General features: G+C 35.2%; 1 protein-coding gene across 7 annotated transcripts in view; it reads left to right on the top strand.

Moving 5' to 3' along the window:
- Positions 1–18888, top strand: part of LOC308634290 (centrosomal protein of 78 kDa-like) — a 289426-nt gene that overhangs the window by 255136 nt on the left and 15402 nt on the right. For all 7 annotated transcript variants that reach the window (XR_014018991.1, XR_014018992.1, XM_081268098.1 and 4 more), the window contains exons 2-3: positions 472–644; positions 740–812. Coding sequence is in view for 5 of the 7 variants with exons in the window: in XM_081268098.1 (XP_081124224.1) it covers positions 472–644; positions 740–812 (246 nt within the window). In the remaining 2 variants the exon portion in view is untranslated. The remainder of the gene's footprint in view (positions 1–471; positions 645–739; positions 813–18888) is intronic.

The following is an 18888-nucleotide window of genomic DNA, read 5'->3' as shown; positions in this document are numbered from 1 at the left end:
CCTAATGTGTGGTAGCCCTAGTTCTCATCACTTGTGAGATAAAAGACAACTTTTTTCCAGGCTTGTTTCTGCCTCTTAAAATTTGCAGCTCTTCTCCTCATCCCCTGCAGAGTGTAGTCATTCCACCTGCAGCATTTACAGTGCTTTTCAGGGGTCAGGCATGGTTGCCTTTGCACATTCCACTTCCTCTTAGAAGAATACATTATCCACTCTAACTTACTTTCATCTTTCTGGGTTCAGTATCAGTATTTTCTTGAAGCTATCCCTTAGGTGCAATTTCTTTGCCATCTTAAAAACCTCTATGTATAAGGTTTGTGTTTCTGTACCTCAGGTGACTTTGAGTTCTTGTGTTTTTCCTTACAAGGATTTTTTAAGGATATGGTTCATGTCTGCTCCTTAATAGTGAACGAATGTTTTTAAATGATGAACTGTATCATTGATATTGCTAATTTTACAATAACTTTGCTTTAGGTTCTGACATAAACAAAGTTTGCAGAAGTCGCGTTCCTGCTATAAGATCCAAAGATGTGACCTTCCAGTTGTGTAAAGCTCTTAAAGGCTGTCTAAGTGTATCAAGTGTGCTGAGGAACCTGGAGTTAAATGGACTAGTTCTGAGAGAGAGGGATTTAATTATTTTAACAAAGGTAAGCCTTCTTCAGTGTGGCCTGCAAATGTTTCATAGTTGTTTTGTAGGGGGAAATACTCAATAAATTTTTTTAACTCTTTTCCTCTAATAAAGGGATTGAATAAATCGACTTCTTTGGTGCACCTGTCTCTTGCAAACTGTCCAATTGGAGATGGAGGTTTAGAAAGTGAGTTTAAATCTTGTTTAACTTTTGATCCATCAGACTGGTCTCATGTTTGCCTATATGCCATATTAATCCCTGTCTGGTTTTATATTAATACCCTTTTCTGGCTGCTGCCTCTGTCTGAGCTACCTCCTGTGCCTCTTTATATCTTGATCCATTATCACTTCTACCCTTAAAGCTTATCATGTTGATTACTTTCTGAAGTAACTTTACTAAAGGATGTGTTAAGCCACAAACCACACAAACCTCTTCTGTCTGGTATTCTGTTTTTTGTGTTTATTCATCTTTTAGGGTTTTTCCTTTTAAGAAATATTTATGGGAATGGCAATAGCAAAATGTAAAGAGGAAAAAAATCATTATTTTTAAATGGCATCTATAATGCAGTCTTAATGCACTGTGTGGTGTGTGCTAAAATAGAAAATATATGCTAAGTGCTGTGGGAGCATATAAAAGGTCAGTGAACTCTTTGGCCAGGAGAGGGCTGGTCATGGAGATAATTACAAGAATTACATATGCTAACAAGAAAAGAAAACCATCACTAAGAAACTATAAATCTGCTAGGAGCCACAAGCAAATAATATGATGCATGGCACTTTTGGTCATAAGGTGACCCCAGCTAGCCATTGAGATGATATGATTATGTTAAGATTTACATTCATATGGAAATTGGACTGCTGCTGTTCACCTTGGCCTGCTAAGGGACTCATGTTACGGGACTCCTGGAGAGTTCCCATTGGTTGGGGAAGGATAGTAGGAGGGAATTCGGGGGGAGGTCCGGCCCCGGGTTCTGGTAGACGCGACCCCGTTGGTGGACCAGCTGGCTTGTCGGGCGCCTACGGGGATTGGCGGCATTTTCAAAATAAAGTTTTGTTCCTGCTTGAGTGGCTCGTGATTCTGTGCCCAGCCAGACTGCGGCATAAATCAAATCTTTCTTTGAGAATGAACTTTGGATTTCAACCTAGTCTATTTAAACTTTATACATGACTTATTAGTGATGATATTATTTGCATCCAACTTCCTTCTCTTTATCTGCATATCCATGATAGAAGTTCTAAGCAGGGATACAAGACTGGCAGCCTATGGAAAAAGAAACAAATTTTAAAAATTCTGTGTTTGGTCCCTGAGCTACTCAAGAGTGGCAATTTATTAAAACATTGGTATTGCACATGGTATCATTTGTTCAGGAGATTTCAGTAACAACCTGTTTTTGAAACTCAGGTGTCTTGAAGTTTAGGGAAAGGCATAAAATAAGAATATGGAATTATACAAGTTTTTTTCTCTCTTTAGATCTTTGATAAGTGCATACAATAAACTTTAAGGCTTTTTAGTCCTTTAATGATCCAATTAATTACTATATTTTATTGTTTTAATATTTTCCTGTGGTTTCCTTGTTTTGCACATTTTTCACCATTATTTCACATCAGTGTATTTCAAGACCTGAGATTCAGGTACAAGTTATTGAAATTATTACATTTTAAACAATGCTTTAGTAATATATTGGAATCTGGCATAATATTGTTTATTTTATTAATTTATGTTCACATATTTATTGATATAAATTAGAATTTGTAGTTTATATATACAATTAATATAAACAACCTATATATCTATATATAATATAAAATGCATTTATAAATATTCATATATTGAAAGCATATTTATTTCTAGTACATATAAAAGTTATGTATTTTTAGTCTATATGTATATACATAAAACATTCATTTTCAGTATGTGTATAGTCAAATATTTTCTATTGGCATTTGAAATGAAATTTTAGTGTTTCATTCTGTTTTTCTTCTAAAATGATCAGTGTAATTGATTAAATAATCAGTATTCATCTTATTCTGAAGGAAATGAATATTTTCTGCTTTTACCTGATAGGGTCTATTAGCGTATTTAGGATTTAGAAAATGGAGAAGTTGCAGGAAGTGCCTAGAATGAAAATCTTAACTCCCTGAAAACACCAGAACTCAGAAGCAATGTAGTGACAATTATCTGGCTCTAGCCCAAAGAAAACAGGTTTTAATATATAAATTCTAATCTGCTCTTGTTTTCTTGGTATCCACACAAAACCAAGATAATATTTTTTTACTTCACTCATAACCACTCAAAATGTGCTCTTACACCATACAGAAATTAAAGAACTTTTCTTATTTGATTTTGAGAATCTGAGTTCTGTGGAAATAGTCTGAAAAAAGGGAAGAAAACAAATGTCTTTAAAGTGATGAGTGTAGGTCTAACTTAATGCTAAATTTTGTCATATGCAAAAGAAAAATGTTAACATTTCTTTAACATAAATCTATTAACATGGCACATGTAGGAGGCAATTAATAAATCAAGTTATGCATAGGCTTCATATTGTGTAAAACTCAGGTCATGGGTACTTAGAAAATCTATTAAAAAATAATACCCAGTTACACAAAATTTGTTTGCAATTCTTAGGGGGTGAGGGTGAAGAAGAAACTTTAAATTAAAAATTCTAATTTGTAGGTTATCATTTCTTTTTTATTTATTAGAGAAGTCTTAGTTAAGGACATTTATTACAATTATGTTCTTTTGCAATGCTATATGACTTTCCTTATTAAGTTTTCTTTGTTAAAAATCAACATTTATTTGTATGATTATTTTATGCCTTGACTGTAAGCTCTGTGGGAACAGAAATGTCCTTATTCCTCATGATAAACACATGAGTTCCTGGTACATCACACAAATATTGGTTGAAGGAATCAATGCATAAGCATGGATTCAACATTGGACATAGAAGTTAGAGAGGGTAACATTATGTGTGCTAGAGTTGTCAGGGCAAGTTTCATGGAAAATGAGTCACTAGCCCAAGTCATATTGAGTACCTATTGTAGGTAAGGCCTTGGGCTGGGCATGGGTGGGATATGTAGAATTTGTTTTTGAAAGGTAGAAAGTATTGGTAGTCACAGTGGTAGAGAAGAGGCATCTTAGGTGGGGGCAAAGAGCAAGAATAGTGGTGTGGATTAATAAGTGGATGAAAAAACTAGTTCCCCTGGCGGGTGATGAATAATTGCAGAAAACATGATGTAGCTATTTTTTGAACCATTTTGATATGGGTATTGTTGTTTGGTTTTTTTTTTTTTTCATAAGCAGATCTTGTGCTGAGGATTTGTAAGCAAATGAATTCTGAAGGAAGAGTTCTCAGATGAAATGAGTGAGAGAGTAAAGAGAAGGGGAAGAAACAAAGCATAGGTGAAGTCTCAGTGTCAGACTGATCCTGCCAGGAACTCAAGTGTAATACACCTGAGTATGTCCAGACCAAGGTAAGGGAGCCAGATGATCATGCTCCTGTGTTCAAGACAGGCATTAACTAAGTGCGCTCCTAGGGAATGTAAACTTCCAGACCTTTCCTGTTTTCTCTGAAGGGGCAGTGACAAAGTAGTTCTAGTAGCTCAAGTACTATCATTAGAAGAGAGTAGCAGTTGTTTCTGTCCATTAGACACAAATCATACCAAAGTTAGGCACACAGAAAAGTCAGAGGGATGGGCAGAACACTCGGAAGGGTATGCTATAGGAGTTATAGCCTGACAATGAGATAGAGCTTTATAACAGTGTTACCAAAACTGGTTGTATGTTAGAAGCATTTGAGAAGTTTTGAAAGAAAAAATAATGATTGGGCTCCATCCCAGATGAATTAATTCAGAATTTCTTTATGTAAAGACTGGACATCAACAAAGGATTGATTATGGATTATGGATTCCGAGGTGAGGGTGTGTTAGGATGTGAGTGGCATTTTAGGGAGATAAATGCATAAGGATTTATGGCTAGTTTGAAGAAGAAAAAAACTGGTGGAGAAAATGGAATTTTAGCCAGAGGTGATGACTTGGACTGTGCTGGTGGCAAAGCAAATGGAAATAAAAAAAACAAATGTGTGAGAGAGATTATGGAAACATCCAGGAGACTTAATAACTGATTGAATGTGAGAGCTTGAGGGGGTGGAGGAGTCAAAGATGGCTTGAAGATGTCCAGGCTGAAAGTCTGGCTTTGAAGCATGTCCTTTGAAGTACTACGATGCTCAGACTAGGTGGAAAATTATATCAGCATAGCCCTTTGACATTTTCAGTGGGAAAAAGGAGGATGCTTATTTTTAATGAGGAAGCTTCTCTCAGGGCCTAGACTATTCTTTTGTCAGAAATTAGAAATTCTATGAACACTTTCAGGCTAAAAGTGACTGTTTACATCATATGCTTCTTAATGTAACAGAATAAAATTTATTTTATATGGCCTAAGAAATTTATTCCCAAGTAACTTTGAGTTTGTGTATTCAGAAAATGGTTTTCATAATTCTGTCATACTGTGTTGGTTTCAATATTCTAGTTGGAAGGGTTTCATTGCTTATTTCTACTATTAATATTGCTAAATATACAAATTTATAGCCATATATCTTTTTCTCTTAGTCATAAATTATAACCCTTGACATAAGATATATTCCTAGATATATATTTAGCATTTTATGCTTTTTTAATGTGGTAAAGTGCTTCTAATGTTCATGGGGTAATAAAGACAATAACTTTTATTTTGACACAATAGTCATGCAAGTAATGGAAGTTTATATATTTTACTTCATTGTGTAATATTTCTTTGTAGGGGAAAAGCAAAAAAATTGTCATATAACTACTAATGTCCCTCATTTAATATAATAGTTTCTCAGCAAATCACAGGAATAATCTGGTATGTTAGTGTCAAAGGACAAAATTATAACAATTTAGTTTGAAGATTTTAACTTTTTTTTTTTTTATTCTAGAATTGGCAACACTTTATTGCATTAAGTAGAGTAAGTGTTCTAACAAGCTGAGCAGAAGAGGTTGAATTTATAGAATGGCTGAAACAAAGCAGAAGCAAAGAACAAAAATTGGATTGGTCATTTCTGACTTAATAGACAATAGAGGTCATTTCTGTTTGGAGGCCTGATGAAAGTCCTCAGGTCCTGGAGCAATGTGTGCTGATAGTGGTGGCAGTGGTAGTGATGGAGATGGCTGGGGTAGGGGAAGGGGAGTGATCTCAAGAGTTTGTATCTTCAGGCCCTGTAGTGGTGAGCAGCAGCAGACAGTAGAGTATGCACTTGCAGGTGGGGGGCAGTGGGCCTTGGTTGCTCAGGTCTTGAAAGAGGCACCTATTTCTGTGCTGGACCACCAGACCCCTATAGTTCAGGGCACTGCATGGATGGGGTCACATTTGCACAGCCAGCTATAGTTAGGTTCACAAAGTTACAAACTTTTGTTTGAGTGTGGGAGAATATTTGTGGAGCCCCAGTGATGGAGATATGTAGAGTTGTCTGTTGTCTGTTTCTTAGGGCATTGTGGACTCTTAATAGTAGCTCTGTTCTTAAGATTGCACTGTCCTATAGCAGTTTATTTTCTTTTTTAAAAATTTCTTACATATATTACAATAGTGGAGTGCATTATATTCATAATTATCCATTCACAGCACAATTTTTCGTAACTCTGTATATAAAGTATGTTCACACCAAATTATGCCATTATACATGAGCTCTCTTTTTTTTTTTTTTTGTATTACAATTCTTAATACACCTTTATACCACAATTTATCATATCTCTGTTTGTATATAAGGTATGTTGACACCAAATTCACATTTCTGACAGTTTTTAAGGAGACAATGTGAGTTCCTTCTCTGAAGCAAAACTTCTGTGAAGACTCAACTCCTTCCCTCATTGGGCTCTAGGGGATCCTATGGGCTCTTATAATGACTGTGGAACTCTCCTGGAGCTTGGATTGTCAGCATTCAAGGTGATGAGTTCTGCTGGGACTCTCCTGTTTACCCTTTCCCTCACAACTGGTAATTTCCTTGACCAGGGAGCTGGGGTTGCAGCTGCCCTGTGCTTTGTTTCTTTCTCCATGCTGACATTCCAAGTATCTATATCCTATTAGGGTTTCACCTGCTATTCTGGTGCTCTCCCTAAACAGCTCACCTTGAAATTCGGCTATTCATTTGTTGTTATTTGTAAAGAAGGTGAGTGTTGAGCACTTCTGTCTGGCTACCTTATAATAGGTCATCCACTTCTATTTCATTTATTGAATTCTTTTATTTTAGGATTTCTCTTTAGTTCTTGTTTATTTATAATCTTTATCTCTGCTGAATTTTTCATGCAGATTATGGATTTTTTTTAATTGATTATTTAAAGCATTACATAGCTCATGATATATCATCTTTCATACATTTGACTCAAATTGTGTTTTGAACTCCCATTTTCACCCCAAATACAGATTGCAGAATCACATCTGTTACATATTCACATTTTTACATAATGCCATATTAGTGACTGTTGTATTAGGAAAGGTAGCAGGATTGTTTTCTTAATTTCATTGAATTGTGTATTTGTATTCTCTTCCACCTTTTTGAGTTTCCTTAAAATCATTATTTTGAATTATCTTCCAGGAAATTTGTCATTTTTCTTTTCTTTTGGGTCTGTTGCTAGACTATGCTCTTTTGAATGTGGCATGTTACCTTGTTTTTCATGTTTCTTGTGTCCCTATGTTGATATTTGTAATAACTGATATGGTAGATGAGTTGCCTAAACCAATTTTAAAGGGTGGTTTCTATTCACCCATGCTAGGTCCTGAAAAGTAATCAATAGCCCTGCCCACCAACCCTAAACCCTACCCATCCATCTTTGGTTGCTGGAAAGTAGCCAGGCAGCCTTTTCTCAGTGAATCAGCCCACCAAGGCCCCTGGGATGCAGACAGACAGCCCTATCTACACACAAGTAAAAGACTTGCCCTGGAGATCTGTGCAAGGATATTGATTGGATAGGTACATTGGCTTTGGTTCCATTTGGGTACAGTAGTTATATGTCTGTGTAGCTGTTTCTGCTATAATCACTGTTGGCAATTTCTGCAGGTGTCTCAATGGCCTAGGCTGCATGGATTTGTGAGATTGCTCCAGCTGCTGGGATGGGTTTGCTGGTGTCTTTTGATATGATGTGTATGGCTGCAGGTGTGGGGCACCTGTCTGCTTCCATAGTTCATGTGGGGAAGAACCCATGCAGATGAGATGCTGCTGGCACAGTAGTAGATGTGGGGAAACTGTCAAATTTCTGAGGGTTGTCTGTGGGTGAGACCACTCTAATGTACCCAGGTAGGCTTGATATATTGTGCCTGGTAGTAAGGATTATATGCCTATTACTGTTTGAGGGCTGCTTAGGTGCCTCTGTGGTCCAAACTACACAGGCTGGGCTGCTCAGTTGCTTCCTAAGGTTACAAGAGGGATTGGGCAGGGCAACCTGTTTTCTTGGGTCTTGGCTGGCAGACCTTAGGACAGGTTGTCTGCTTGCTTCTCAGGGCCACAGGAGAGTGGGCCAGGGTTCCCAACTGCTTCCTAGAAATCTTAGAGGCCTCAACTGCTCAAGGTGAGTTTCTCAGCTTCTTCCCAGGGCCAGGTATATGTGAATAGGGCTGTCTGTCGCATCCCAGGGGCCTTGGTGGGCTGATTCACTCAGAACAGGCTGCCTGGCTGCTTTCTAGCAACCAAAGATGGATGGGTAGGGTTTGGGGTTGGTGGGCAGGGCTACTGGTTACTTTTCAGGATGTAGCATGGGTGAATAGGGCTACTTTTCTGTTTCTCTGGGTCCTTGATGGACCCAGTGTTTCAGGGTGGGTTGTTTGTTTTACCAAGCCAAGGGTGGGTAGAGGGGACTACCTGTTTCCCAGGAGCCACAGCAGGCCAAGCTTCTCAGGGTGGTTTCCCAGGTGATTCTTGGGACTGTGGGAAGGCAGGTAGGGCCACCTGGCTAGTTCATAGGGCTACGTTGACCAAGTTGCTGAGGGCAGCTACATCTGCTACTGTAGGTAGATCTCAATATGGTGCTTGAATGGGAGAGGGCATAACATGGGCTAAGCTCTTTCTCTGGGGTAAAACAGTATTATAGATTTCCTATCAGCACACCAAACGAGGCTTAGGGCCTGAGGACTGCAGAATTCTCTAGCAGAAAACACTTAAGATTTCTGTGGGATTAATGTCAACTTCTGGGGGCCTCCTGCTTACCATTTCCCTAACAAGCAGAGTCCCTCTTCAGTGTTTCAGGCTGATCTCTAAAGAGATGGGATGTTGGATGTTGTGTGCTTAATTCCATTCTTCATAAGGCCATCATTTGTTTCTATGCTTTGGGATATCCCTGCTGCATCCTTACTGCACTGTGGTGCTCTTCCTCAAACACTCTAGTGGAGCAGCTGTTTCTTTCCTTCCCGCTCCTCTTCCTTTCCCTTCCCCTCCCTTCCCTTCCTTTCCCTCCTTTCATCCTTTCTTTTCCTTTCCTTCTCTCTCTCTCTGCATGTGTATTGACAGCTGTGTCAGACATTGCTAGTCAGACATCTTGCTGATATCACTTTTAACTGTTTCAGATAATAATGTTTGAGCCTTGTTCTCATTGTGGTAGAAGCTGTGGGTATCCATGGTTTCCTAATGCAGGAATCATTAAATTTTCTTTTTGCTTAAACTAGTCCAACCTCCACAAATTGCAATCAAAGAGTTTTTGTCATCAATTATTCTTTAGGTCCCAGGTTTCTTCTGTCTGTATGACTGAATGAAATTTTGATTGAGAATTTCATACTTTTCATGTAATTCTGATAATCACTTTTATAGAATTTCATTTCAAATATGGTTTAATGTTTATTTATAAAACAAAAAGCCCCATGAGCTCTATCAAAGTATTTCATTAATGAGTGTTGAAGTTATTCCCCTTAGTTACATTATCTGTCTACCCATTAATCTAACTTTACTTTTTGGTGTGCAAATTGAGAGTAATGGGGAAAACATAAAGTCAGAAAGATTTTGGAAATAGACATAGTTCCAAAGTATTTTATGTTGATTAAAGGAAACAACCAAAAAGATTTGATGTTCTGGGTGCTGAAGCTTGGGTTTTGGAGAAAAATCTTTTTTTAGAACTATATGATATATAAATTCCCATATATATATGAATTTAAATATTTTAAAACCCCATGAATATAATTTTCTTAAATTAAATACATGCACACGCGCGCACATACACACAACACATACTTTTTAGTAATGATTGAAGTTGTCCTATTAGAAAGAAATAGATATTCATTTTAGGAAATAGAGAAAAATGTTCTTTCACTTATTTATTTAGCATCCATTATATTGGAGACATACTCAAAATATAGCAATGAATAACACAGATGTATTGTGTGTTCTTGAGGAGATTAAGTTTTAGCAGCATAAAAAGAAAACAAAAGTAGCCATAATCCTGCCCCTCTGAAAAAAATGCATTTAATATTTCTGTGCATTTCTCTCCAGCTTATGTTTGAGTATGGTATGTGTAGATGCAACACAGATATCTCACTCTGCATATAGATTTTGGGTTTTATTTTTTTCCTTTAGTTTTTTTTTTTTTTTTAAATCTTGAATCTTAAGCAGTTAACATTCTTTAGAAGCATTGTTGTTTTTAATGGCCATAGTAAGTCATATATATTTACTTTTGAAATGTTATTACAGCAGTGAGTAGTTTGTCTGTAAACACTTGTCTACACCTTAATTATTTCATAAGATGCATTCTTAGGAAAGAAATGAATGGCTAAGAAGATAGGAGCATATTAAAGGTACTTTTAAATAACTAAGAGTTTTTTTTCCATAAGGAGTGAATTATATTAGATTTCTGCAAAAGAAAACTTAGAAAATGTTTATCTCACTTCACCTTTGGCATCACTAAATATTGATGCACATTTTTGTTTTTTGCTAGGATATTTTTTTTTCTGATCTTCGTTTTTGTTACCTTCCAGTTGTCTGTTCTATAGTCATAGCCTTGGGTTTAGAGCAATGTCAAACTCAAAAGACACAATGAGTTTCATCCAGCTTTTTAAGTAAGTTTCGCAAAAGGAAAAATACAGGTGGAGAAGAAAGCAACATCATAAAAAAGATTTTGTGATGTTCAGGCACAGATTATAATTTCCTACTTAATATATTCCCAGTGATGAGAAATGGAGCTGGGGGATAAGCCATTTCAAGAGTCTCATTGAGTTGTTTTATGTAGTAAATGAGTTAATATATGAAGAGCAATTAATTTCTGGCACCTGACAACTGTATTAGATACTATTTTATATTCTTGCTGCATCAGAGAATGTTACAAATTTCATTTCAGGTATTATAGTTTAGAAGACTCGAGAGGAGGATGAAAGTCAGTTGTCTTTATATATTTGCTTACTGTCTTCTGTCTTCTCTCCTGATGTTAACATGATTCTTATGTATATTTTTTGATATCATTCTGAGATGTTCCTTTAGCCATTTAAAAAAGGATGGGTCTTCTGGTAACAAATTCTCTTGGCTTTCTTTCATCTGATAATGTATTGATTTTTGCTTCATTCCTAAAGGATATTTTCAGTGAATATAGGATTCTTGTTTCAGAACTATTTTATTTCAACATCTAAAAAATATTGTGCTGCTTCCTTCTGGTCCTCGTGGTTTCTAATGAGGAATTAACTGCCTTGGAATTGCTTTTTTCACTAAAAGTGTCATTTCTCTGTTTTTCTACTTCTTTGCTGAATACTCAGTTTTTTTCATTTAAGTGCATTTGTAATTACTTGTTGGAGCATTTTACATTGTTGGAGTTAAACTTTTTGTTGTTGTTGTTAAATAATCCTCTGACCTGTTTTTCATCTTGATGTTGGCATGTACTGAGTTTCCTTTTTCTTTCTTTTTTTTTTTTTTCAAGAAATAATGAGTTATTTCTACATCTTTACATATTGTGACTTCAGGAAAGCTATTACTGTCTAAAAGTTTTCTGTCTGGCAAGGTTACCCTTTACTAGTCCTCTAGCTATAGAGAATAGGTTTATGCCATTTCTTTTTAAAGTGTTGGTATCCTTCATCATTTACTTGTTTTTAGCTTCAAATTTGGGATATATCAGGTAATAAGAAAACTAAGAGAACTCACCACCCCCATTGGGTCCTGAGGTCATTTGCTTGCTTGCTTTTCTCTTTCAGAGTTTTCTTATATTTGCTTAATGAAAAACATCCAAGGTTTTAAAATAGTTCTTAGCAGAAAGAATAAGAAAAGTACATATATTTACTGTTTTTTTCTGTTCTCAGAAGTGGAACTTGACTGGCTTCATAATATTTTGTGTGTGCCCTGTTGAAAAATAATAGCCGTCCTTCACCTAGTATTTTGCTAACATGGTATATGTGAAGATAAACTCTTTTATTTTCTATCTGGGCAATGATTGAACCCATTTCTTGCTGAAATGTGGGTAGATGTATTTGGTTCCCAGCATAAATTCTAGTATCTAACATCTATATCCTGCGATTCTGTGCCAATAGTAGGCATTAAATAAGTTGGTTCTTCTAGTGAATGCACAATGTTATTATCTCTTAGCTTCAAGTCTGATTCTTTGTCAGTGTTAATGGAGTTATACTTTAATCTTCTAAGATAAACTCTTAAAGGAATCTTTAGTCTCTTCTCCATACACTATAAAATTATGGAATCATACCACTCAGGCAGGATGTAATATATGACTTCTAATCATTACCTACATTTTGCCTCCTCAATCCTCTTTTGGGAATTGATGAGAATAAAAAGAGTGTGGAGTCAGAGGAAGAGAATTATGAAATATTATGGTTGTCTCACATCACTTTCCATGTGGTTGAAGAATAACTAATCATCCTTTATTATTATTACTTGTTATTTTTTGGATTGGATGTAAGCATATTTCTCTAAGCCAAAGGGACAGAGAGTGGGTGAGAAAGAAAACTCTAACCTTCAGGAAGGGTGTCCTCATTTTCAGAGTGATGCATTGATCAATTATTGACTATTTGCTCTATTCATCTTCATTTTTTTTAATAGTTTAAGGAAATTCCTTTTAGATTTAGACAACAATCAGCTTTTAGCATTGCTGTTTCTAATCTCTGTTTCTGGGTTCTTAAAGGTATTTTAAGAGAAGGGAGCATCAGCCAGCCAGATGTCATTTAAAACTAGAATCTCCCAGACTAAGCTAATCTTAAGGAAAATTTAAAACTAAGTCTAAATGAAGGCAAATTTTTAAAAATCCAATTGAACAATTAAATTGCTAAAATAATGTCTTCATTTAAAAATCAGTGACATACAAAAATGATTTTATTGTTTGAGTTTTTAAGCATTTTCAAATCTGTGAATCAAGTTTCTCTTGGTGCTTGAGTAGATGCCATCTGCTGATCTGTAACTGAGCCAGTTTTTACATTTGGGCCTAAATTTAATATTTAATTCAGATAGATTAAATGTGCATATCTTTATACAGCAATGAAACATTTGTAGATTTTTATTTTAATACTTTTAAAAAATTGCGTATATTTATTAGTAGTAACTTACATAGAGTTCTTCAAAGTATTGTTTTATATAAAACCTATCCTAGAGGTATCAGTTAACTATTGCTATATTAAAACAAACAACAACTTAAAATCTTAACAGTAATCAGAAGCTTAAAGCAATTGAATCTAAAACTCAATGAGTGGTTTCTTCTGACTGAATTGATCTCAATGAGGCTCATGTGCTCATGGTCAGCTGTGAATTGGCTACGTGAATGCCCATCTTGGCTGTGCCCATCTTGGCTGTGCTTTTTCTTATGTCTGGGGCCTTGCCTGGGACACTGTATGGACTTTCCTGTATCCATGTGTCTCATCCTCCAGCAACCCAGCCCAGGCATGTTCTTGTGGTGAAGGCAGGGTGAAAGCATGGGAGAGTGAGCCAATGAACACAGAAAATGTATCACAACTCTTGAGGCCTAAACTTGGAACTGGTAAAATGTTACTTCCTTTACATTTATTTTGTTGGCCAAGCAAGTCATAGGGTTGATGAAATAGGCTCCATACCTTGATAGAAGGTCTACAAAGTAACCTTCAAAGGTTGAATATATAGGGAGGGGTGAATACTTACCTTCATTTTCCCAGTCAGTCCATTCTTAGGAAGGGGCATTTATTATACCAGGCTTCTTTTTATTGCACTAGTTGTTTTTTTCTACTTACCCACACAGTGTATGAGTTTGAATGTTTTTATTAAGTGGGAAAAACATTTGTGCCTCAGGGTGTGTCATGGTCCTCAATTGCTGATCCAGGTAGCTGTCATGAAATCATATTCTTTTTATATAATGAGTACTTACTAGTTTTTCACAAAATCAGCTTTAGAGAAACAGAATTGAAAAAAGCAGATTTTATACAATTGGAAATTTCTGGTATTTTTCAAGTGCTGTCATTATAGAATATCTTATGAAGGTGAAGAAAGACATTTTACATTGCTTTATCAGTTCATTTGTTTTGACTGTTAGTCTCAGAGAACTGGGGTGATAATATTATAGCGTTATATTAACTCTAGTTATCAGGGTCTTAACTTTACTTCATATCCTGTATCCTACAAAAATTATTAGCGTTGTTAGAGATTCTTTTTGGAAATAAAGTTTCAGGATAAGATTTAAAACAGGGTGCGTTCTTCCTGACATGGAAATTTTTGTAAGAGCCTGCTCATCCTTTGTTGTTGCCCTTGCCTTTATGGACCTGGAGATAGATGAAAAAGATAAAATTGTCATTGAGTTGTGGCAGCTTCAAGCTGTCCTGTTTGTTTGTCCCCAAGTCCCCCTGTGCCAACTCCAAAATCTCCTCTTGCCAAAATTAGATTTGGAAAAATAACGTATTTCATATTTGACATATGCTTGAAATTAACAGGAAATGCAGCCAAGATTTGGAAATTAACAAGGAAAAGTTATTTCTGAAAATATTTGAGAGCCAAAGAAGTGTTTGGCTTAAAACATTAGGGCTTTTATCGTTTAGTAAAGTAAATAATAATAATAATAATAATAATAATATAAGAAGGAATAGTTAAAAATTTCTTTCTTTTAATATATATAAATATTTTTTATTTAGAATCCTTTTGTCACACACACACAAAATTAAATGAGTAGTCAAATATACTAATCTCCTAATGATCTGATAAATCTTACTCTCTATGACTTTTTTGAAGTCATGTATTTCTGTTTTCCATATGCAAGAAAGGATTTACCACTGATTTGCTACCTGTAATATAGGAATTATTGAAGGGACCCAGGACAAAAATCAAATCTTCCCTTTCTAATACAGAGCACTATTTGGACCTGACTTCATGGTAAACACATTATTATTTCTATACTAAGTATGGAATTATCTTCTGTAGCAACTTACCTCTTTGGATTAACTTAATTCAAGGCAGGGAACATTGACTAAGCAATGTGTATATAACAAGTCAGTGAGGTGTTAAAGAAGGATATAGGAGATTTGCTAACTGTGTCCTCTGACCACAAGAGATTTAAAATCTAACTGAGGAGAACAGGGTTCTTAAATAGGAAGGGTTTTTTTCTTGCCAGGACCCCATGTATAGGACATGCCTTCCTTAAGAGTTGTTGAATAATATATAAGAAGGTAAAGGCCTATCTGGGTTAAGAACCTTTGAGTTTGTTGATTTCGTGAGTTGCAGCTGGATTCATGGAAATGAGACAGTGTATGTTCTCTGCTGAAAATTTCACATTTTGAAGAGGATTTTATAAATTAGTGGAAAACCTGCTCTTTTATTTTGTATTGCAATGTCTTCCTTGTTTGTTTCTTTGCATAATTATGAGATGGGGTATTCTCAAGAGGATATTAGCCTGACACAATGATTTCTGCCACTGAAATAGAGGTATTTGTTTTGGGAGGTTGCCTCTCATTTCCTCTGCGTATGTTCTTAGCCTCGTGTTTCATTGAGATGGAGTCTGGTATCTTGTGATCAGAAAAGCTACCAGAATTATGAAACTCTAACAGTTCACTTGAGGAAAAGTGAGCTTGTCTCAACCAAGTGCAGGATATTACTAGGTAGCTTGTTTATAGATATGGAATTTTAAGATTCTAAAAACTATAAGATGATCTAGTTGTAGCATAGTGAAGAACTACTAAACATGATCCTTTCCCTACTACTTTAGCAAGGAATCCAGTAGAGCATTTAATTTTTTTTTTCCTTGATGATACCAAAGCAGTGAGTGGCATTTGCAAATTGGATCAGGTAGTTACCACTGTTGACATCATCAGGCCCCTAACTTTTAAATATAAAATAGAGCTAATAAAAATACCTTTCAGAATTGAAATATGCCTTTATTGCAGTAATATATAGGTAAACTTTTTTTGTTTTTTTTTTTTTTATAGTGCAAGAAATAGCTAATAAACTTGCAAAAAGTAGAAGCACCCCAAAACCATACTTAACTCATATTTCCTCTGGAATAACTACATACAGTGCACTTTGAGAGTAAATGCACTGACTATCAAAGAGCTTTTTGTCTTATAGAAAAATTAATAGAATAATTTAGTATCTAAAACCTCAGATGAAAAGTGACAAACAACGTGAGGAAATTATTAACAATGATTCAGATAATCAATGGATCACTTTCTTTGGAGGCCATCTGGAAAGGCTTCTTTGTGAGGCAAGATTTGTCAGGCAGTTTGAAGTGGGCCTCAAGGGACATAGTGGATTTCAACAGGTAAAGATAGAGAAAAGAGGTAGGAGGATATTCTAGACATGGGGATGGAAGTGAATATCGTTATATAGGTGAAGGTGGTGAAAGCAGACTCCTAAAAGTTGGAAGAAAGAGAACTATGGTTTATATTGGTAGCCATCTGGAAATCCCGTCTTCCTGGGAAATGCAGGATTGGGGTTTAGGTAGGAGAGCAGGAAATAATGAAGTTGTAAAAAGAGAGGCAAACTGTGATAAGAAGTGAGAGAAGTGGGGAACCAATACCATGGTTAAGGGGTATCAAGGAATACAACAAAGACCAAACAAACTTAAAGAAACAAAGCTGATTCTTTGTCTGATTGTCAGGCAGGGAACATGCACCAGTGAAGAAATTCATCGAGGGGACACAGAGGGGAATGTGTTATTAAAGGGGTATAATGATGGTTGTGATAATTAAACTAGCATTTTGGATAGGATAGAATCACTTTTTTGGTCTGTATGTGTTTGATTAAAAAATTTCCATTATTCATTGGTTAGAAAATGGTCTTTAATTAGTCTAGAAGGTTTTGGCATCCCAGGGTCATTCAGAGTTTATGGTTATATATCAGCTTCAATTCTTTAGGAACAGTTGTGATGAAATAGGGCAGTAGATTTTGATATCTCTTATGCAAGTGTTACTATACACAGAAAATTTCTATTTATATGAGTTAGCAAGAGAAAAGATGAATGAAGCTACTTGATTTGGTTAGTAATATGATTTTTGCTTGTCTTTTGCTTTTTCTTGTCTCATAATAAGTCTGTTTTTGATTTGAAGACATTTTCTTGAGTGACCACTACTAAATTTAATGCTCCATTCATTAAAGTTTTTAAAAATTAGTTTTATTGAAATATAACTCCATACTATGTAATTCATTTATAGTATACAATACAGTGGTTTTTAGTTACCAGTTTGAGAATATTTTCATCATCTCAAAATCCTGTTTTCTTTAGCTATCATTCTCTTTTTTCTTCCCTAGGCCTAAGCAACCACTAGTCTACTTTCTATCTCTATAGATCTTTCTGTTCTGGAATTTCATATAAGTAAAATCCCATAATATTTGGTATTTTATGACTGGTTTCTTTGAATCATCTCAATGTTTTCAAAGTTTATCCATGTTGTAGCATGTATCAGTGTTTTATATGGCCAAATAATATTCCATTGTAAGGACAGCTGAATTTTGTGAATCCATTTATCATTTGATGGACATTTGGTTGTTTTTACACTTTCACTATTCTGAATAATGTTGCTATAAAAATTCACGTTCAACTTTCTATGTGAACATATGGGTTTAGTTATCTTGGCCATATACATAGGAGTAGAATTGTTGGGTAATATTTTAACTCTGTGTAACTGTTTGAGTATATGAAATACTTTTTTCCAAAGTGGCCATACTATTTTATGTTCCCAACACTGTATGAGGCTGCTAATTTGCCACATTCTTGACAATACTTATTATCTGAATTTTTGATTCTAGCTTTCTAGAAGAGTGAAGTGGTATCTCATTGTGGTTTTCATTTCCATGATGGCTAATGATGTTGAGCATATTTTCATTTGCTTATTGGCCATTCGAATATCTTCTTTGGAGAAATGTTCTTTAAAATCCTTTGCTTATTTTTAAATTAAATTATTTATCTTTGTATTGTTGAGTTCTAAGTATTCTTTGCATACATCAGACATATGATTTTCAAATATAATTAATTCTCATTATTTGTGAATTCCATATTTGCAAATTTGCCTGTGAACTAAATGTATTTTTAACTCCCTGTATTTTCTCCCATTGTCTGTGTTAGCTTTTTACTTTCTTGATAATGCAATTTAAAACACAAAAGTTTAAAATTTTGATGACATTCAATTTGCATTTTTTTTTTTTTTGCTTTTGATTTTGGTATAATATCTAGGGAGCCAAGGTCATGAAGATTCACCTTTATGTTTCTGTCTAAAATTTTTATTTGTTTATTTATTCTTTATCATCCTGTGGGTTGAACCCAGGACCTTACACATGCTAGAAAGTACACTACCACTAAGCTATACTTCTAGCCCTGTCTTAAAGTTTCAGTTTTAGCTCTATTTATTTATTTATGACAGTGGGATGCATTACAATTCTTATTACACATATAGGCAGCTTTAGCTCTTACATTTAGTTCTTTGAAACATTTTGAGTTAATTTATATGGTGTAAAGCAACTTTACTTTCTTTAATTTTAAATTTTCACAAGTGGCTAGCTAGTAGTCTTAACACTGCTTATACTACTTGATGGAAAAAATATTCGTTCTTCATTGAATCATTGCCAAAAATCCTGGCACTATTTTTGAAAATCAGTTGGCCATAAACGTAAGGATTTTTTTTTTTTTTTTGTGCTCAATTCTCTATATGTCTGTTCTTAAGCCAGGACCAGACTGTCATGTTTACTGTTACTTTGTAGTAAAGTTTGAAACTTGAGAAGTGAGAGTTCTGTTTTGTTCTTTTAAAAGATTATGTTGGCTCTTCCAAACCTCTTGCAATTTCAGGTGAAATTTAGAATCAACTTGTCAATTTCTATAAAGAAATTTAGTGGGATTCTGATGGG

Source organism: Spermophilus citellus (genome assembly GCF_964194105.1).
Source record: "Spermophilus citellus genome assembly, chromosome: 2".
NCBI classification, from domain to species: domain Eukaryota; kingdom Metazoa; phylum Chordata; class Mammalia; order Rodentia; family Sciuridae; genus Spermophilus; species Spermophilus citellus.
The sequence above is the reverse complement of the archived record's forward strand: the minus strand, read 5'-3'. Positions and strand labels throughout refer to the sequence as shown.